This window comes from Branchiostoma floridae, chromosome 4 (assembly GCF_000003815.2).
Source record: "Branchiostoma floridae strain S238N-H82 chromosome 4, Bfl_VNyyK, whole genome shotgun sequence".
NCBI lineage: Eukaryota > Metazoa > Chordata > Leptocardii > Amphioxiformes > Branchiostomatidae > Branchiostoma > Branchiostoma floridae.
In genome coordinates, this window is record NC_049982.1 from 26,737,125 (window position 1) to 26,760,168 (window position 23,044).

Genomic DNA, 23,044 nt, shown 5'->3' on the forward strand with positions numbered 1-23,044 from the left:
AATTTTATCAGCCAATAAGCATCGGCAGAATGTAAGGTAATTAAACAAAAATACTTGTTAAGTTAATACCTTCGAAACAGATGTAAACAACGCTTTAAAAGAAGAGCATAGTTTTTAAAGGTCTGCCTGACGACACCAAACAATAACAACTACTGCCTGCTATCGCCATTATAGGGTGCACCTCCACCAGTCAAGTCACAGCCACGCTAGCTTGGGGACTAGGGTGCTAACTCAAGAGCCAAACAGACCATGAATATCGCACACATTCTAGATAGTGATCATTCACTGTTGTTCAAGTTCAGCAGCCCCGACTCCCCGAGGGATTGCTACGTTCTAATTATGGACCCAAAATGCTGTTTTCTGCTTGAGGCATTGTAAAATTTCCATCAAGTCCCCACGGTGATGTTTAGCTTCTGCAGGTTGCTGTGAAATGGGGGAGAAGAATGACAGGGCCCCGGCCGCAATTCTTCACCGTAATAAGGAGGACATGACGGCTTGGGCCGGCTTCAGCCAAGTTAGGCTATCATCTCCTCAATTTACCACAGGAGATTGGTCGTCAATAGTGGTTGATATGCATAGAATATGGCAGCCATATTGGGTTTAATATAACCCATGACCTTCAGGCGGTGCACCGTACGCTGCCGGCTTGCCGAGCCCATTTGTCTTCTACCCTTACAAGTACGTCAATACGCAATGTTCCATTTCTGTAGAGCGCTGGAAGATGGATACTGCCTGCGCTATATGAAGATATATGGGCCGCTGTCACAATCCACGCGATGACAAATGACAGAGGAGGGAAGGGAAGGAAAGCCTGGGCAATTTTTTGCTAGATTAAACGCCGATAAGTACAAGAGCTCAGGGATTACTTCAGTGATTTTGCAACATTTAACCAACATAATCTTATTTGCACTGCTCCCAGCCTTGTTAACATCCCCAAAACATGGGCCATTACAAAGGGCTTAGAGCTGCTGGTGCTAATCGTTCGCGGTGCTAATTTTCGTGATTTCGAGTCTGAATATCACACTGCACATGGAAAGGAAGGATACTATCGGAATTAAGTAGGCCGTGTGGGGGCAGGGCATTATGTTCCTGGTCTCTGACAAAATGGGTATTCCACTCTGAAATAATATGTGTGCATTAGGTCAGGTAGGGCATCGCCAGTTTATGGCCCAATTGTAATCTGCTTCCTAAGGCATTAGAACAAGATGGGTGTACCTGAAAAGTATCCATCACGGCATCAAATTACAGCACAGCATAAAGCATCCAATCTCTCAGTTGACAACTTTATCTCCCAAACTGGCGTCAGTTGGTCAATGGATCAACCGTTCCACCCTGAACGAGGCAGGCCGAATGCTCACATATGGCAGCAAAATTATTGAAATAATTTCCTTTCTTTCAAAGATATGGGCCATCAAAAAATATTTTCCATTCCAACAATCATTTATTCATAGAAATGGGCCCTCATGGTAGAAACCTATCAAGGTTGGGGTCAGCGTTAGGTCAGGGGTCACCTCGCTTGGTCGTTCGCTGATGGGCACGAGCTGATGCAAAGGAAGCCGCCGCCGCTGACCTGACATTTCTCAGCTTCAGAGGTGGTGTAAGATATGTCAAGTGTATCATTGCTTCGTCACCACCATTGTTCCACTAGCACTGTTCCCAGCTACCTAAGGTCCTCCTCTTCAATCTTTGGCTTCATTTTTCACACCATTTCCCCTCAGGTAGGAGAAATGTGATGCTGTCTAATTCCTCACTATTAGCGGCTGACCACAACATGTCAACTGTATCATTGCCCCATCATGGTTACTGACCAATAAGAGCGAATGTAAATTGGGCCGTTCTATAAATCTAAAAGGGGCCCTTTTATCATCTCTTCTTGTAGCGCAGATTAAGTGTCCTTACAAATTTCACTTCTCAGAGTCGTCGCACATTTTTTTCTGAACGCAAGTTCAACGACACTTCACTTGCCTTACAACAACGCCATTGATTAGATATACGGAATCAAGTAGCCAAGTCCCAATGCGGCACTATTTTTGCTAAACGTTTGACTTGTCTCACTCTATCGAAGCGGGCTTCAGCAGTAACCACTACAAATTTGGTGAATGAATGAGATTATGGAAAAGAGATTTAATCTGATTGCATTCACAACCATGTTGTCTAGACCTGACATCCTGTGGAAGCCCAAACAGTGCGGACTCTACAGACGCCCATTTGTTCTCGGTAAGTGGATGGCACACAGTGAGTGGATGGCACAGTGTGGGCGCAAATCTCCGCGAAGATGGTCGGCAGACACAAGGCTAGCTGTCAGCTCCGGTGATCCATGCTCTCCCATTAAGGAGGATGGCCGGGACGTTGGGAGATAATAACATTTATTTTGGTTGCAATTTGAGGGCTGTATTTTTTATTAGACCCAGGATCTAATGGCCCTATCCACAGTGCTGAATTCCTGGCTGTTTATACATCCCCAAGCCTTCTGGGACCAATTCCAGCGGCGTTTCCATCAATGACACAGGATTTGGACTGTTCACGGCCATTAGGGCAGGCTTAACCCATTTTCCAATTGTGCACCATGTCTTGTTATTAAAGTCATTCTGTGTGAAATGACAGCAATAATCAACCTGTTTGAAACTCAGAGCCCAAACCAAAGCAAAAAGAAGAGTTTTCTACCACTATTTCACACTTCCGCTCAGCATAAGAAAGATTTCCTGATCAATGAGAATTCATCCACTCTCTCTTCCTTTTTTATTTCACTTGGAGGCGCTTTATCCACCTTGTGCTACTAAACGTCCACAAAAGGCAGTGAATGCCTGGCTACACATAAAGGAATATTTACGCATTTTACAGCCCCGCGCCAAGATTAACAGCGTTGTTACAAATAACTAATAGGAGTTGCGACATTTTGTTGTGATTCACACTGGTCATAAAGGTACTTAGGTTTGGCGCCAGTTTATTGTCTTCATCACCAGTCTGGAGGATGGATCCACTGGTAGCCAGGTGCAAGACTTGCTTTGTCAGCACTATCGCGAGGCAGGCTTTCTACATATATCCATCTTCAAGATCAACGTATGCTGTTTTTGTATGTATCGCCAGACAGACTAGAGCATCAAATCATTCTACCACAATTCAAATTAACACATCATATACCGGAAGAACACATACCATCGCAATTCATCAAACTCCATTCAAAGCACATCAAAGTTTGGCACAACTGCGATTAGGTTTTGTAGTGTTTGCACAACAAAATGTGCAACATACAAACAAATTGTGCATTTTAAAAAGTGATGCACTTTTAAAAGTCATAAGGTTGTAATTTTGGCACTCCAATGCAGTTTTGCAGGCATTTCGTACACACTTTACAACAAAGCGCACTACAATGTCGGATCAAATAGACATATACATGTCCTCATGTTTACGTATTTGTGGGCAATAATAATTATCATCACCTTCGCCAAGGGTATATTTTCGTCAGCGTTCCAGCCTCTATCAAAACAATAACTCAAGATGCCTGGATGGGTTGTCTTTATATGTAGTATGCTTTTCAGATTGATTACAAAACCCATAGCCATGGATACAATTGGGAAATGGTGACCATACCTTAGGCAGCCTTTCCGGGTCCCCTGGATGCCTGGGTACCAGCTTTGCTAGCCTCTGAAAACCATAGTCTATCGTTGGCTCGTTCAGTGCTGCGAGAGGAAGAAATACGTAGGAAAAGCTTTAAAACAATTCAGAACTTTAATTTCCTAGCATTCAAGTCCAAAATGTACATTGGAGAAATTCTAATATGCAGGATAGCAAGAATTAACTTGGAATATAAACATATTTTATAAGATCATGCTATTTTCAAATTGACACCAACTTTTCATCCAAAGAATAGGACTTAGGATAAGTCCTGACAGTTAAGTCTGACAGCGGCCAAAAATGCCTCATTTCATTTTCTCACCGAGCGGCCCGAAGTCTTTGATAATATGGTAAGCTGTACTCAAACTTGGACTTCCTTTCTATTTTGGGACTCTTATTATGATCCTGTTGTGCGTTTCTTTATCAGCCTTTCACTAGTATTAATATTCCCCGTGTAATTGCGAGATACCATCATCGAGTTAAAATGATTTTATATGCGTGCCACTAGAAAGGCTGTTGCGCGCGCACAAACAAAAAATTCCACATTGTCCCCCCACTTCAAAGCTCTAGAATGGATTAAGATGAAAGCATGGGTCGACTGAGGCAAGTCCCCCGTGATTTGGCGGTGGCACCCTGGCAGCGCCTAACCCATCAAATACGAATTTCCCAGCTAAGGTTCAGCCATCTTAATCGCGGTGACACTGCAAGCGACAGATCCGGTCCAGTCGCCTATCACATACAACTCAATTTCACACCAAGATGGGGCTGGAGATGGATCACTGTCAATAATATTGGTGCCGATAATTACACGCTGTGCCTTAATCCAATTCCCCTAATCCTTGATTTGCAAACTCCCAACATCAAACGGAATTGGTAATTCTGATGGTACACGTAGCTCATTTGGAAAGGGAGGGGGCTGGGGTGGTGGTGAGGGAGGGATCCAGTGGAACTGCTGTTTTGACTAACACCAAAACAGTTATTTTTCTAGAGAACCCAATCATCATGAACCAATAAATAGCATCAGTGTTGCTGATGCGACAACATCATATTTGCGATGACATCCACGAATCTTAACCTTTGACTGTTGTCTATCAAATTGCTTCTGATCATATATATGGATATTAGAGATTCGAGTATGTTAGCCTATGTCGATAAGTAATTAGAATTTTAGAATTCATTTTGTTTTTCCATCTCTAGTTGATCATACGAAAATCACTTTCACAGTACATTTTTTGTTGTGTCAGTTATGTGCTTTAATAATCTCTTGTGTTGGGATGGTGGTACTTGCCATTATGATTATCACATAAACATGTATAACCTTAACTGGTCAGTACAAAACATGGAAACTTGAGAAAAAATTTCTCTCAATTACCATCAAAAACACTTGCTTTGTTGCAAGTTATAGAGTATCAGGGCCATCTTAAATTTTAATTTTTTTCTATCTCACTCATTATTTGGGAGCCCACTTTGTCAATTTTTGTTGCATAATTTTAAGCTAAGGAAAATGCATTTTCAGCAATACCATGTCACAAAAGTTTGAATTCTTTGGTTTGAGTAAAATTTTTGTCCGTCCCAACAAGCAAATTTCTATCCTGAGACGGAGGGACAGGTTCCTGAAAACAGCCGTGTACAACAGCTACCTAAATCTGAATTTATTCATCATTGTGCGAGAGATCATTGCTGCACAGATGGCATCTAATTGATATTTCATGGATATAAGATACATCATCATCTGTTCATAATGAAACTTAGGGAAGGTTGTTCGTTTGTATTCCAAATGAGGAGGGAACTTTTACAATTAACAAACAAGTCGTGCAGTTGCATCCAAACGTTATTGCATGCTACGTGATGAAGTTTTGGCCAACTCTGACGAAAATAGTATCATGTAATATGCCATTACATTGTATTTGTAAATTGTTTACCACTTTCAATTTCACACCAATAGCATGTACCACAGTACAATAATGCGACGGTCAGTCAAAACATTTATGAATAGATGGTACATGTTCCGGTGCCATTGTGCACCGATGTCTGAAATTTCTGTTGTGTTGAATCTCAATTCAGGTACACATTCATTCTGCCAATTTTGAAACTTTCATGGTTTCTCTTTTCACCGTGAGCTCTCCATTCATGACTCTGACTGTGCATTTCCAATTAAATCAACAATAACTGAACTACAAAATTGTTTCCAATGCAAAACACTGCAAATAAGAACCACTGTAGAAGTTAATACATTTACAGTACCTATTTAGCTCAGCAAAATAATCACTGTACATCTAGTATATAACAGCTGATCAATCATCTTTTTGCATTTTGACAAAAATGAAAGAATTAAAGAGAGTAGTTTCTGTGTCCTGACTGTGGCTAAATGTCAGCAAATGTTTAAGTACAGGGACAGGAACCCGGACACAACAGAGAACAAACTCATTAGTGATAATGGCTTGATGAAACCATTCTTCATTCTGACTGTGAGCGACAGGCGAATGATGGACAAGCCAGAACACTGATAACCTGGGTTGAGACAGCATGATTTAGATCCATCGTGGGACGGTAATTGGACCCCTTCGTTAAGGAAGCAGAAACTTCTTGTAAGGTTTCCAAAGAGCCCTTTTACAGGGGGATACAGCAACACAATGGAAGGAAACTGGAAGATTACTAATATTGATGGGCAATAACAACACCGTTTGTCAAGCGATGTCACAGCACCTGTCACCACTGGGGCCCGACTCCTGCTGTATAGTTAGAACACATACAGCACCTGCAGTTGATATACTGCTACAATATATTCCCCACAAAGCAAACATGTTTCTTCATGCAGGAGGGAGTTCAGGGTACAAGGGCACCGCTAACAACCATAGACCCTGTTCCTGACTTCTGGTACGGCCGTATTTTATAAACCGGCTTTACGGCACGGCAATACATCCAGGGCCAGGGCCGGGCATTGTAAAAGGGGCGAAATAAAAAAGTCGTTGGAAATCCACAGGCCCATTTCCTTTTGCAACTTCACTTTTCCCAGTTGGGAGATTTCGAGACCTACTCCACTTCCAGTTCTGCCCAAATTTTCAATACACCTGACATTGTTGGCCACCTTCAGATAGTAATGATGTGGTGTAATGAAAGGGAAGGTGGAGAGCAATAATTACTGCATTTCCTATATCCAGGCCTGTTAAAATATCTTCCATTGCAGGTCCCCTGATGCCGTCCTCGGTCACAGGGTCAGGATTTTGCATAATTCCATTTTGGAAATGAAGGATGCTCGGCGAAAACAAATTTGGGGTGTCCTCCTCGTGAACCCTTTTTCTGAACTTTGATGGAGGTGATAAACCTGACAAAAGCTGTGTAATTTAAAGTCCTAGCTGTCATAAAAGTTGGTTCCAAGCAATCTGATTAATATTTAGACGTATTAATATTTAATTTGGGAGCTGACAAAATTTGAAGTTCATCCAAAGGTGAAAAGCTTGTATCCAGGTCATCTACATCATTATAAAAAGTGCCCATAATTTTATTGTCATCTTTTTTTTCAAGATCACATCTATGACATAGCACCTTCACTACATATTGAAGTCAGCATTTGCTGGTATTGTTTGCATTGTGATTTTTTAAGCGGAACAGGCGTGGGTCCCACTATACGCAGAGTTAGTTAAGTAACAATGTAAAATATCTTTTACTTTCTCGCAGGCTACTTTCTATTTCACGAATCATTACTTATGACAAGTTTCATACAATTGGATAATAACTATAATTATAAGGCTTCTATGCACAGTGGTACAGTAAACTTTTTCTGGGTTGTCATTGCTCTCAAAAGCTTGTTATGTTATCATACATGTATGCATGGTATGCATTTTTGCACAAACCCAACTTTACAGGTGTACAAATTATCATGTATTTTTTTGCATTATGTGGTAATGCGTTTCCATGAGCTGTTTTATATGGTTCCTTAATATGCTTAAAAATAATGTTCTTTTGTTCTTCTGTTTATTTTTCAACATTGATGAGCTCATATTTGGAATGCATAGAGGGGCATCAACCAATGTACAACTTGGTACAAGCAGCGCAAGTTTTCTGGAAATAATGGTAAGCCTATTCAAGCATCACGTCAAATGCACCTCATCACACGATCTTCATCACACATTTAGCGATGCTTGGCAAAAAAAAGGTTTCATAATATTGGCCTGAAAATGGACCCATTTTCATCCTGCTTAGTTTTGTAGGGGCCGACCCCAACCCAAATGTTTTCCTCCTGGCACATTTCATCTCCCATTTTATTATAAGAAGAGGACACTCAGGTCGTTGACCTGTTTTTGGGGTAATCCATAGGGTACAATTAAAAAAACGGTAACAATTCTAACACAGCACCATCACATTAGGAACAACAACAGTTTCACTTAGCCATCAGCCTTCGTCATAGTTTCAGATTCATCATAGTTTACTACTTCCTTCCTTGAAAAACAAGACTACCACTTACATGTGTAGACGAATCTCCCGGGCGCTCCCTTGCAGAACTGTTTGGACTTGTACGACAATGTGACTTCCACGACACCGGGAATGTGCCGCGGTGGCGTTTGCACCCGGATCGCATGTGGTGTGATCAGCTGAAAAAAAAGGAAGAACATCAGAAACATTTCGAAATTCAACATCACACTTTTTATTTCTAACATTCCAGCCTAACGTTACAAAAGTCATGCATACAGTTTGGTGTTTTGACTACAGGGCCCCAAATCCTGGGTGCATCTGCACTTTCATACACCCAAAATTGGAGGTGAAAACCTAATTGTTTAATGTGGGTGCCCCTATATATTGGTTTCATACATAAAAGTACTTAGTACACTATTATACACCATCTTCTTGAAGCGTTAGAAAAAGGAATTAAACATTTGTTGTATTGCTCAAAATTTATAAGTTAGGCAAAGAATTTCACATTCACATTCTTAACATATATAGGCAGTAAGCTTTTCCTAATTCTATTTTATGCACCTATGTTTTTCAGCACACCTAAGTTTTTAGGACAGATCAATAGGTGCACCGGTACACCTATTTCCAAAAATGACTTTCGAGCCAACGATATCATGAAAACTTCCTTTCAAAATTAGCACCAGTACCCAACAGTGTTCCTCCTCTGTTATAAATCATTAAATATTAATTTTCCCGGGTCTGAAAGATTTCAAAGTCACATTAATTTTATGGCAGGCTGACAGTTCGTAGCATGATATTCGAGCGTGTTTGTTATCTTTCCTCGGCTGGAAATTTTAAACACACCATATGTGCTGCAGCGGCGGGCACAATGCTGTAAATTTTTCATGAGCGCTAACCTAAAAACTTGGGCCCACAGTTAATCTAGATAATTCTGTCTGCAGGCGCACACTGCTCAATAAGTAGTACTCCCTTGCACACCTATTGTTGCTACTCTTTCCAGTCAATTTATGACTCTAATTCTTCGTGTTAATCCCATAAAATGAGAGTATAGCGTATGTTTCCTTCTTTTAGTCGTACAGATCTTTTCCTGCTGGAACATCGCCCTTAGTACGAAAAGCTCCAACCCGGCATTGACTATGAGCCTCGGGAGCTTTAAAGAGCTCTCGTTGCGTGGGATGTGAACTTAGTGTGAGCAGCCTACAAAGCCCCATATGGTAGGGAGGTGACAGCCGGGGATCATTTGCATTTTCTGCTTATTCAAAAGGCTGCATGAAACTTTCATGTGACAGAAGGGCGGGCCAGAACTTCACATGACGTCATTATATATTTATGGGACCTTCATCAAGCAAAGCCAGTGTCACTTCTGCTGCTGTCACCTGCACCTGATCTCAGGGGCATCTGCATGATAGGAATATTTCGGAGCTAATATCATGTCTACTGCCAAACATACCATGAAGTTCTAATTCCACCACTCAAGCCGGGATCCTTTCATCTCTCCTACCCCGCTTGCAGATATTGCCAAAGATATTATGGTATAATGTTACGGTAGGAATTAATTTAAATGGAAATGCTGGCGTCCTAATTTGGGCTACAGCATGGACTCCTGGCAGACCTCCCAGCAATAAATTTTGGTCTATAATCTTGTTTTCCTATTTATTGTTAGTATTGTCTGCCGTAACTGGGGCTCGCTTTTGCCATTATTCCGCCTAACCAAATTACCGCAGTAAAAAGTCATTTTTTCTGTTGTCAGAGTTGGTTGCTTTTATTTTGGTCTGCTATGAAATTGTTGAGTAGGGGTCACGACAGGAATCCATCAGCTGATTAAAACCTAAGATAATGGAAGAAATCTGCCTTAATGAGGATAGGCGTGCATCTGCCGCCGTGACTGAGTATTTCTGACATGTGGATCTCACACCAGCAGCAAAGTCGCTGTTTTATTTAGTGCATATTGGAAACAAAATCCCCGTGTTTAGGCTGACTGCAAAATATGATGAGTGACGTCCCGGCTTTGCGAAATCCTCTCTTAATCTTCACTTGCTTTTAGGAAAATCCCGGTCCAAACTAGGCATGATTTATGTGGTGGCTGGGAGCACGATCAATGACAAACAAGGTAGTGAGGTGCTCCTGTCGCGACAAAAATCAATGGTGACTGGGACTGGGCCTGCCACAAATCATAATGGACTACAGAAATAGTTACATCAGCAAGATAACTGGAAAGATTATTGGCGTAACACCGTGGCAAACCAAGCAGAACATTGGCAAGGTACTGAGTTGAGCCCGGTCGTCATGGAGACAGATGCAGGTGGAAAATAAGCTGTCACACTCAGGCAGGGAAGGATTTTGTGTGCCGCCTTCCCTCCTCGATACCACGAGACATAGTGGCACCCAGGCTTGCACCCGGCGTAGATTGGGGTTTAGATTGGACTGATGAAGCTGCTATTGTGGTGACACATTTACAGCCCGAGCCTACATCTTCGGGCTTTCATGTCGACTCCCACGGTTGACAACCTCTGAGCTCTGTGCCTGACAGGCTTTGTGATGAAGTGAATGCCATCTCTAATCAACTCCGTCATTCCTCCACACAGGAAGCTTTGATTTAGATGTCCAATTTACTTGCACTACACAACAAAGTGCAGAAAACGAACCTGTTCAAGGATGTCTACGAAACACGGGCCTATCACCGGGCTCTGCTTGATGTGGAACGCTGATGAAGTAATGAGGTACCCTCACCATGGTTTTGTCTCTTTCCTTGATAACAAAGCTCAAAACTAAGACGAGAGTTCAACAGGGCATGTCCAATGGTAAGGCCAGGGTGACCAAAAACGAGGATCAAAGTGTACCACAATGCACTGTCATCTTCCACTTCATTTTCTTTTATGTGGATGGATATCTACGGAAAACCGTAGATATCATGCTCTGGAGAATGAGCTTGCCCCCCCCCCCCCTACTACTACCAAATCTTGAACGTTGTTTTAAAACCCTGTTGCAAGTGACAATAAATTTTCTGACAACATAAAGGGAATACTAGATTCAGAGAATCCCCCCTTTTCTCACTTTCTTGCTTCCCGTAAAAAGGGTACAAAATATATGTCTGCTCTATAGCTAGTAGTACTTTGGGAAGAAAACATTTGAAGTTTTGTTGGTCTTTTAATACTGAACTTTTATTTCAAGGTCTGATATGGGCTGAGTGCCAACAATTGAGGAATCAATAACTGAATAAGTTACTGTGGAGATCAGAGTTTCCACTTATCTGGAGGTCTTGAGTGACACTTTGCTTCGTTGACATCTCCTGTAAGTTGCCCGAAACCAAACAATCTGATATTCTATCGTGATGTCACATCACAGGCTAACTAAAGACTAGATAAAGGCTGTCCGGAGGTTGTAGCCTGGGCGCCAGACTGTTTCCATGGCCTACAGCTCTTGGGCCAACATGCCCCAAAGGAAATTTTACCACAAGCCCTAGGTAAATACATTTCCTGTGTGATAATTTCGGACTGTCTCAGAAGTGTCTGTGGTAAGATTTCCTTTTGGGCATGTTGGCCCTAGAGCTGAGGAGCTGGCCTATGAAGCCATTCACAGATAGGAATACAAGTATGGGCAACACAGCCCTTCCTGTACTGACATCTTCCAGGCATGGAACTTCCCACCCTTTGCTACTTAAAAATAATGAGCTCTACAAAAAGTAACAATGTATGACCTTTACAAAACACACAAAACTTTCTTTACTATAATACTAGATAGCCTTACAAGGAACTGTCCAACTTACCTCGCTCCATACCAGCATTGTACCAAACACGACTTGTAAGCCATCAAAGAAGTTGTCACCGATGATGATGACTGTAGCACCTCCTGTCGTCCAGCCCTCGCTCGGACTGATAGCTTTGATACAAGGTGTGGCTGTGGACAACAAAATAGAACTTGGATTACAATACTATCACCTTTCCAGATTGGCATTGTTGTATTAGTTAGAGCAATGAGCCATTACACCAAGACTTTGCATCACCTTACGACTTCTGTGTGTCACGTCACCTTCAAGAGTGTCATTTTCAAAAGATGCGAGTGACAACCCTTATTACGTTCTACAGAGTTAATGACAACGAAATATCGAAGATAAAAAAAGATGCTGACAGCTTCTGAAAAAAACGTCCGTCAGTAGCGGGATGACGGAAAGGTTAAGGTGTTCTCAGCCATCTCTCCCTGCCCCGTGGTGCACACCGCTTTGTTCTGTATTGTAACAAATGAAGGTGTTGAAAATGAAAGATGTGCTGCTTGCCGACTGCAGTGCCTCGTGACCTTTACTGCCAGCTGACGAGGGCATTGCTCGAGAGAATACCGTAACCGTAAGTTACCGCGGAGACTATTTCACGAACTCCTCCACAGATGGCATATCGCCTCAGCAAGACAGTCAATAAGTTGCTAAGCCCCAATCAGACTCGATACAGCTACTTTCTTACGATCCTCTTTCTAGTATCTCTTCCTTCCACCCAGCAGTATAGATTCTGAATGAGGTGAATTTTTCATTTATGTACTTTAGCAAACAAGGTAGGCAGACCACTTAGCCAACTTCCCCAACTTTGCTTCAAGAAGGTAAAACAATTTTCCCAGCATGGCGTCTTCCCTCCCACATTGGTAACATGTCCTCCCTTGTGAAAGTTTAACTTTCCAGTCAGCGGGGGGGTACGGCGCACACCGCGAGTAAGTGCTTATATAACCCCTGCAGGCCCCCAACTTCTGACCCGACATACAGTTGACGCACACTCCATCTTTCCTTCATCATTTTGGTTTCTTACCTGCATCGTTTCCGGCCTTCTCATTCTTTTATCTGTTTGGCCAATTCTTCACTAGATAATGACTGCCCATTACTGTGCTGGCGCTGGGTGGAGATAACTAAGTTATCCATCATCTCATCTCCTACCTCCCCAGCCCTAATCACTTCCCAGTAAGACAATCTGCTGCAAGTCAGCAGCCCTCGGCAAGAGTTTAGACTTCTCCCTGCTAAATGCCTGCTCCGACAATCCAGGGGGTCTCAATCTCTAATTTACTTCCTCGGATGACAGCCGGCTAAATAAAATCTTCGCCGTGACCGAAAAGGTCAAATTACTTCAATTTGCATAGCGGCGGTATTTGCTTTTACAGTCCGGGAGTTATGGGCGACGTAGAAAAATCATATCTCTGATATGAGTCGAACGCTTCCTTGGGTAATCCTGAACGGTTTTCTAAAGCCGACGTTACTCGAAATTTATTCTGCCAATTTGTATGCTATGATAATGCTCGAGTGATACTTATTTTTTGACGGGAATGCGTATGTGAGGTTAGCTTGGGCACCATTCTGTTTGGCGTACTTTTGTACTTCCGTAGTCAACAGGGCAGTAACTTTGAACAAGGCTGTATGGCTACTGTGAGGCTTTTATTCCACAAAATGCCATGCTATGCTTTTCTTCTAAAGAGTGATGGTACCCTAGGTACTTTTTAAAAGCTTTTGTAACCAAGATGTCATTGCAATAGGAAGGTTTTTCTGTAATACAAATACCAAGTCTACTGTCTAATTATTAAAAGTACTAAATTTCAAGAACAAGCAGGCCCAGTGGCAAAAGAGAACAGAAAATCTACTAGAGGTTGAAGACTGCAGGTGTAGGTTTATCATTAAGAGAGGGAAATACTTTTACAAAGAAATTTCTGAACAGAAATAAAGGTTAAAATGGTTTACCCTTCTGCCCTCTATTTATGTTGGGGGAGTCGCCACAGAAAGACATTTCTCCATCTGTATAGAAATAAACAATGACATTTCATAACAATGTCCAATTATAAAATTTCACTGAGCTGATAGAGATTTAACACAAGTTCTGTTGGAACAAAGAAAATCAAAATCCTTTTCCCTGTGATGAACATTCGTGCTAATATTAGGGACATAGTTGACGTGACTCAACTTGTCTTTTACCGCATTCAATTCATTCAAAGATTTGACAGCTAACAATACACCACTGCTTGAGATTTCTATCGTAAAATAACATGTTGCTCCCCTACACAGTGGTAAAAATGGGAATCTTCTTTATTCTGTCTTCCTTTTCAACACCTCCACTTAAAGAAGCCACGTTGGAGTTTCTGACAGTTATCCCTTGAACCCTACATAATGCCCCTCTCCCTCATTACTGCCGCTCTTCTTGTGTGGGTATTCATCTATCAATCAATAACATGGCATTTGATGGCAATTTGATTTCTTTGGTAAAGAACTTTTGCTTGTTCCTGAACCATTAGTGGTAAGAAACCATAGATAATCTGTCCAAGAGGTCCTAAAAGACCGTCTGGCCTCCCTTGTTAGGTTTGTTTCCCCCAGAACTGCATCCATCTCCCAATAACAGCAGTGGCACTTGATGGACACTGCTTCTAATGAGACCAAACTATGGCCGTCTATCACCTCGAGAGGGCTGTACATTTTTTATGCTCAAATTTATCACTGTAGGCTCTAACAAGTATCTGTCTCAGGCCTTGGTATTGGCATCTAATGTTGCCATCAAACCATGTGGGAACGGAATCATGGGCAGATCAAGCTACAATGTGAAATAGATGTTACTCCATTGTCCATCCATGACAATTAGAACGGTACAGTGCATTCGCTACAGTAGGGCATATCAGGGCAGGCTGGAAATGGATAAGGATTCGTGTTGGCATACAGTCCTCTTCTTTACCATACTTTACCGAACAAATCTCATGCCTAAACTTCAGCAAGACAAACATTTTTCAGAGGACTGGATGTGAAGGGGTTCGAAAGTTCTTTGGATTGAAAAGATAGCTAAGTAAGATCACACCTGAGACACTGTTTTACAATTACAGCATCTACTCTGCCAATTCATTCACTGTTCCCACACTGTTTGATATTCACAACTTTTTCCTAACCTGTTTACCACAGAAATATTTGATACATTTATCACCAACAGGGTAATGCCAATGATTCCTTGTTGATTCCTTGAGTCCGAAATAAAATAGTGACATGGGAAAATCTGTTTGCTTTACTTTAAAATTTGACAAGCACAAAGCAGCGACGAAGACAAGGACTCATTTGCGGCACCTGCCAACCAACCGCTGTGAGGTTGTGATCGAAATTCCCTACAGTACGATGAGGAAGGCTGAATTGGGCATCATTGGCATATTCTGTTGGAACAACAAATCCACAGCGAGCTTATTAAGCCAAACCAAATTGCCCAATGAGCCAGCCTACGTGGACCCAAAATAGGATTTGCTTTTCATTATGATACACGGGTGTTATAACCTAAAACCCGGTGGAATTTCTCCTCGGATAAACAAGAGTGTTGTTCCATGCCCGTGGCACTATACGTCCATCTTTGGGATACAGGCAGATATCTCTGCCGTGCTGTACGAAACAAAGACTTCCTGACGTGAGTTAAGAGACAGTGTCTGGGCCAATTAGAACTAGGCTCAATAACAAACCCCAAACATCGAGAGGTTCAAATACAATCCAAGCATGCGGAGACGTCTCTAAAATGAAATGTTGTGCATGGTCAACTTCAAAATGGAGATATGAAATAGCAGGGTTTTTCTCATTATACAATGACAGCAATGGCAGATTGCACACACACACACACACAGTACTGCTAGACAGTACAGTAACATTGTGCATACATGTAGGTTGTTGCTCAAATCCCTCTGCTTCATTATCAGAAATTACTGGGATCAAGGGAGCGACTTTGGTGATAGCATTCGGAGACCACTTCTCTCAGTTTGGCATGCTAAGATCTTTTGTCAAAGGGCTGTTGATAGAATAATAATGGAAAAATAATCTGCACTTTTGGCCCCAAGTCCAACAACTTCCATTAGCCTTCCTTCTTCTTGTCTCTGGGACCTGGATTAAAGTGTACAGCTAAGAGCAATGATTTCCATCGAAGCTCCAACAAGCAGCTGACGGGAAATTGAAGTGGAACTTTCCCATGTTTGACAACAGCTTCTCGAGAAGCCTCCAGGGCAACCTTTCCAGGGTGCTTCCGTCTGATATTTTCTCCCAAATGTGCCGGGGCTTCCAAACATCCGCCTTCAGCGCATGACACCAACAACTGCAAATCTGAATAGAATGTGTTTTCCACGACCACTTGATGAATGCAATCTTTCACCGAGGATGGCAAGTTTCTACCCCCGATGAGTCTTCAGTGACTCGTGCTTTTAAGGGCAAAGAGAAAAGCACAGAACCTCGGTGTTGTCTTGTTTAAGACAGCCTGTCTCCTTACACATTGGGGAGGTCTGTGATAGATGCTGGTATTCATGGATCTTGGCCACCTCTTCCCTTTAAGAAGACATTTCAATTGGAGTTCTTAAAGACTGTCTGACAACATTTACTTTGGCTACTGGCATCAGGGAATACTACTACTAAAAAGTAGGGGGTATTTTACAAGTGTAAGTTTAGGACATTTAAGGCTAGCTAAAAGGTAAGGCATGTTTGTGTTGTTATGTTGGGGAAGCTTTTACTTCTTTCTACCAAAGGTTGAACTTCCTTGTACCAACCTGCCTGTTACAATACTTGAAAACATAATATAGCAGAGATAGACTTATCTCTCCAATATGAAAGAGTTTGGCACTGAAAACCAGGAAAAATCTCTACATATCTGGAAACTTCATTTACTCTTGGATGTTTAACCCTGAAAGAATATGTCTTCTGCCAAACTGTCCTTGTCATACATACAACAAGGCCTTTTTTCTTAATATTGCCCGCAAGCGATGCACACTGATACTTCTTCCTCTAAGCAAGAGCAACACTAAATTGGATAACATGAGCCGAGTTGTCAAGACTACCGGCGGACAGACATGGAACATGTGCCGTGTGGAGCGGGCATACCTTCTGAGGGGTCCAGACGTCTGGCCCGTCTTCCATGTTTGGAGTTGTTGTGCACAAACATGTTGTCTGACACGGCCAACACGTGGCCGTCCACATTCACCGTTGTGGCGATGACGACCTGGAAGAAGAATGTAACACAGCAGACTGTTAGGCATTTCCTACACATTCCCTGTCCTCGGGCAAGGGAATTTTTGTCATTTGATGGCAAGACACTGCAAAATCTGAAGACCATATTTACCCCTGTGAGGGGGCATCACAGCCATAACAATTAATGGGGGTAGATGTTTCTCAAAGTCAAGGTCATGACACATAAGGAAGGTCAAATAAGTGTCATCGTTGCTTGAGTTTAACATTGACATCTATCTAATCAACAAGATAACAGAGTCCCTGTGCTCTATTATAACAGTTACAAATACAAAATAATGACATTACTATAGAAAAAAAGGTTTTGCAAGTTCTTTGACCGCAACTGTTATCAACCTACATGTATTATCAGACCTGTCAATAATGTTAACCACAGCTACTCCTACATTGTCTATCTTATTTGACCAATAGAATACTTTTTGATGACAGTTCCTTATGACCTTTTCTTCCAAAGAGGTTATGTTTTGATCCGTAACAGTTTTTTGGTTGCCACGAAAGTTTGTAAATACTTGTTTCAACCCTTCATTTCTGAAATAACTGTCACCAGCATTCATGGAAGTAGGCTACATCAGGAAGGCAACCATCTTCATAGTGTAAGGTACTACTTGTTTTACAGAAATTGCTTGATAGGTAAGGTTTTTTACATTTTTGAAAGCTGAGATTGTGCCAAATGCGAACGGAAGACGAGATATAAAGATATCACTCTGGTAATATCTGAAAATGTTTACTCTAGCAGTAAACACAGTATATTTTAGATCATCTGTCAGTGTCCTGATCAAGCCAAAAATATCTCAAATCTGTACCAAACTGTCCATACAGTTACAAACACAACACAAAAACATTGCAAGATCATGGCTTCCATCGTTGTTTCATTCATCAAAGTCTTTCACAATTATGAAATGATCATGTATCTACTGTCTGTAGTGGCATTGTTGTAGTAGCATGATTTTAGTGCGCTGAATTTCCGCCGCAAAAGTCAGATTAACTGCAGAAAGGCTCACAACAAGAACTGAAGAAGTTGTCTACCTTCTGCACATGAAAACAAGGCCATTTCTGTCAAATTATGCCGGCACTTGCCGATAAATACTGAGCCGTGGGTTACTGAGGATAGGATTGACAATGTTATCATACTGTAAAGGGACTTAAAGACTGTTGGTGAGACTCCTCACTAACCTTACATATCTCATCTCTAAAAGCAGTCTCTCTGTTAATACTTCATTGAAGAGGATGAGTGATCGTGAATCATCTGAACAGACGAATTGTATGCTAATTCTGTTTACATTTACTAACAACAGCATTTGTTGATCCCGCTATTCCAAAAGAATAGAATAGATTTGTTGGCATTGAAAACCTTCATTTTTCGACTTTAAGGTCCCCACTTTCCCTATAGCCCCTAATACTAGACTTCTCCACAGACAAACAAAATTGTAGAAACAGACCCAAATACTACGGCTATTTTATCACATTTGGGCATAGTCGGTCAATTTTGGGCCAATTTCTTTCAGTCTGAGATCTGGTAGGAACTACATGCAGCCTTCCTGGAGTGTGCTGGTAACTCACTTGACTGAGATATATCTTCAAGCAGTTGAAAGGTCACTCCCTGAATGTCAGAATACATGTAGTTAGAATCACTGTCAAACACTGGGATTTCTTTCCTTTTTTTTTACGATAGTAGGCTTCAGTACATCTCTTCTCCTGACAATATCGGCATTCTTACACTGGTGTATTTAGAGGAGCTGTAGCCAAAAGCTTGTCAAGAGCTTAGAATTGTTTTTCATTGACAAAGCTGAAGGGTCTGAAGTGGCTGCCATTCAACATTAACTCAATACCACAGAACCCCCTCCCCCCCAAAACACACACTCATGACAGGTGGCCATATGGCTGCAAGATTTTCAACTACTTATACCTGGCATATTCTTTATCAATAATAAGTGTGCTGGGTTTTCCAACATGAAAATTGCTGAGTTTAAGGAACTAGTGCATGCCGTATTGCAGTAACCCACACGATATTGGGAAAACATAGTTAACGTTATTAATGTTTGACAGTGGTAGAGCCAAGCACTGTATTCCAATCACATGATGACTGATGTTTCAGTGTGTCTCCAAACATCAGGTTTATATTCAATGATGAAATATTGTAGCCATGATTTGGTATAAATGTATCAACTATGTAACAATCTCCAGACTTTGTTACAGACTGTTTTGCATCCTGTTTTGGTGTAACTTATCCTTATGAAACCTGACACAGCAATAATTTAACTACAAACTTTAGACAGATTAAACTAGACAAAATGAGGACTACTTCAACGTTCTCAAACTTACTTATAAATGTCAGAAGTCAAAAATGGCTATATTTTCTCAGAAAGGTTACTTTTCTACCTTGATCTAATTCTAACATGCTACACAAAAAATGCCTTTTGTGACTTAATAGAGATGAAGATGACAAGGCATGCCCGAAAGAGTTGCGAACTGGGGGAATGCCCCCAGGAAGTTGTTGTGATGTCTGGAAGAGGTAAACCGATTCTATAGTCCATCTCTGTCTACTAATTAGTGGATGGTTTGGGGCCTGAGTTTATCTGAGGTTCCCTCTGGGCATGGTGGCCAAATTGCTGTTTACAGGGCTGCTAAAGTCTGGTCCCCTCCTAGATCTGGACTGACTCCAAGTACAAAGAAACCCTTTTACCCTTCCTTCTGGCAGCTTTGCTGATGCACCCTGCAAAAACCATCACCTAGGTCCAGACATGAATCCACTCAGCGAAAGCAAAACAAGAGGCGGGCACTTCATATTTTTGACACTGACCCGTGTATCAGGGGTCAGAAGTTCTGCTGCATTTCTCATGACTTACTCACACATTGCATTCTCTTGGAACAAGTAGTTAATTCTTTGTGAAATATTGTTCCGGACTGGCACCCCTTCCTGGGCATGATAGTTTATTGTTCAAATGTTTTTCTTTCCAGGGACCATGGGGAGAAAACAATCCAAAACTTTCAGGTACAGATGAGAGTTGCAGATGTGGGGTGAAATGGACACCTCACCCTGTCTGTGGGACCTGTCGAAAACTCAGCCAAGAACACGTACCTTGGCACATGTGCATCTCTGGCCACCCTGACCCAAGACAAGGCGTTGTTGTCTTGCTTCCTATCTGGCAGCAGGTTGGTCCTGTTCCCACGGTATCACATCACCCCCCTTTCCCTGGACCAGGAACTTTGCCATTCACCCACCAACAAACCCCTAACAAGGAACTCTACAAGCTCCCCAGCAATGACAGATTGGGAAAGTTCAACTCCTTCAGATTATCACTTGGGAACTACCTTGTAACGTTTGTGTAATCAGAATCATACAAGGTCCCTTTGTTCCTGGGCTACTTTGTCATTTGTATGGAGAGCAAAGCTCTTACCTGACCAAAGGCTATCTGGGGACCAGGCATTTTGTCCTCTAGATAATCAAGTGCTTGTGGGCTACAGGCAATCAAAGGCAGCCCTCCCTTTTGAGGTTAACTACAGCACCAGGCAGCAAGCCAATAATTAGAAAACAACAATGCCCATATTGAATAGCCCGAAACCATTATTCATTATTCAAAGTTTGACATTTCTAAGGTTTTCTGGGGAATATTATCATCATGTCAATCAGCCCCAGTTGTTTTTAATCAGAGATACATTGCCATCCCAGGGTAATTATAGATGGAGATATTGATTTCATTTAGGGACTGCCCTGATGGTAGATTTTGTCACACCTCCCCAGCAAGATGAGATAATTTGCGATGTGTCATGAATTTCTTGAACTTTGCCCAATACCCAAATTTTTCTTCTTCACAATCCTTTATTTTATCCTCCGCATGAAGTTTCCTCTAAAAGAATCTAGATATCAGCGCTGGCAGTTGTCTTATAACTCCTGACAATTGAGTGAGAATTCATGCTGATAAGGGCCATTATAAACCATCTCTCAAATGCAGTTAGCTGTTCACAATTATCCACCTGCTGCCTCCCCTTTTTCCTCCAACACATTTCTTACCAGTTCCGACAATTTTGAATTTTCTAAATTCAAACCTACGGCAAATTATAGTGCCGCCATCAACAGAAATAAAACTGACTTTCATCGAAACAACAAAAACAGGTGATGGTAATTTTGGTAGCAGTGGAACTATGTCCCCACTTAGCGATCTGTACTTGTATTATGAATATTTGGCAGAAGTTGACCCCATGAACCCAGTATTAAAGGCTATTGATTGAAACTCTATATTCCCACTGAGGACATGCCTGTGCAATTTTGCCCAGGAGCACCCAAAAAATTGATTATAACTGCTGATTTAAAGTTGCATACCTGCAAAATACTTGAAAGAAATTCATCTCCCTTCTAACACAGACTGTGTCTTTGAAGCTAAGAGGAAGGATCGCTTAAATCTGCGTTCCCACCTCTACTGATATTACCCAAATCCAAAGGAAACACTAGTTATTATTCAATATTCTGGCTGGACAGCGATGAGATCTCGCTTCTATCCCACTCCCCGGGATGAAGTTTATAATATACATTGTGTGCTGACCCAGGGTTATCACCCTAAGGCACAGGACACAGGAAGGGTGGGGTAGGCAGGGCGACAGGGATGTCACAGGTAGACTCAGGGAAACTGACAGGAACAGTCAACATAATGAGGCGCACTTGTGTCCCTGCCGTGAGCCAACGTTTTTATATGATGAATAGTGGAAGGTTTAATAAATGGTAACAAGGGGAAGTAATGCATTGTCACATAAAAGGAGAACCCGGCTATTATTAGCTAAAGAGAAGATTGTTGAAATAATTGTATGTTACAACCTTGTAAATGTTGTATAAATGTACACTTTCTGTCATTGACACTTCCTGCATTGCATTCATGATTAAGCATATATTATATGCTTATGCTAATAAATGCATTCACTACTAATCACAAACATTAGATAGGAACTCTAGAATGTAATTTGATATTCACGAACATGTTTTACAAATGAAGTTGTTTTAATCTTGAGTTGCAGAATTTTTCACCTATTCAATGCTTTTTATTGACATTTGAATATAAAGTGTTATATTTCTTATTCAAGAAGTGAAATAAACTGTTTGGAGTTAAATCCAAGTTATAACATTTACCTATTAGCTTTGCTCATTGGTTAACAATTACAATAAAACGTGGTCCATAACATTTGTCTCAAACTGACTGAGAAAAGAGATTGAGAAATGCTCTTTCCCTTTGTACATTGGAGTTATTCCATTTCATCTTAACTTGAACGAATTGGATGTATTTGTTGAAGTAATCAAGATGTACATGGCAATGTATTTTGTCTTTGCTCATACCAGCACATATATAAGTGATACGGAATTCACACTCCCAATGCCAGGCATTTCCTCGCAAAGTAAGCAATTTTGTTTCATTATGATGCTTGTATATAAATATATGTCTTTGACACGCGGTTTACAAGGAAACTTCCTCTATTTCCAACTGTAAGGATCAGACATTAGGGGGGTGCTTATGTTCAACATGGCATGTGTCTAACATAAGAAACCAAAAGACGTTTGCTGCGTGGGAATTTAATCCATGCAGAGATGTCACTATGGTGAAATCAGCAACAATTCACTTCTGTTTACAATTGTGCATACACTATACTGTGGTACCTACAAAAAGGGCTTTACTGCAACCTTAGGATGGTTTTATTGCTGAAATTACAGATCTACTAACGTTACAGGAATGCGATTATCATGTGCCAATTTGCCACAGGGACACAGGTAACTAAGCATTTCATGTTGACAACCCTAAAAAAGCTGTGCTAGCATGACATTGTTCTATGACTCATAATAGATAAGCAACAATGTTATTCTGTGGTTTTGTCATTTTTAGACCACTCAACAATCTCAATCTTTGCTGTAACATTTCTACTACATTTTGTACTTACGTAGTTGGGCCAATTCTTTGAAAACTAACTTGTCTATAATGCCATTTATGTAAAGCGCGGGAAGGGATTGTACATAGCCAAGTCTATGTTTTAACTGCCTTCCTTGACTTT

The 23,044-nt window shown here is 41.3% G+C and overlaps 1 protein-coding gene across 13 annotated transcripts in view; it reads right to left on the reverse strand.

Moving 5' to 3' along the window:
- Positions 1-23,044, reverse strand: part of LOC118413005 (transcription factor COE3-like) — an 86,118-nt gene that overhangs the window by 12,323 nt on the left and 50,751 nt on the right. For 10 of the 13 annotated variants that reach the window (XM_035816110.1, XM_035816109.1, XM_035816112.1 and 7 more), the window contains 5 exons: positions 16,871-16,988; positions 13,736-13,789; positions 11,795-11,925; positions 8,081-8,207; positions 3,592-3,680 (listed from right to left, as the gene is read on the reverse strand). In XM_035816110.1, the coding sequence (XP_035672003.1) occupies positions 3,592-3,680; positions 8,081-8,207; positions 11,795-11,925; positions 13,736-13,789; positions 16,871-16,988 (519 nt within the window). The remainder of the gene's footprint in view (positions 1-3,591; positions 3,681-8,080; positions 8,208-11,794; positions 11,926-13,735; positions 13,790-16,870; positions 16,989-23,044) is intronic. The other 3 variants (XM_035816117.1, XM_035816114.1, XM_035816118.1) reach the window with 1 other exon arrangement.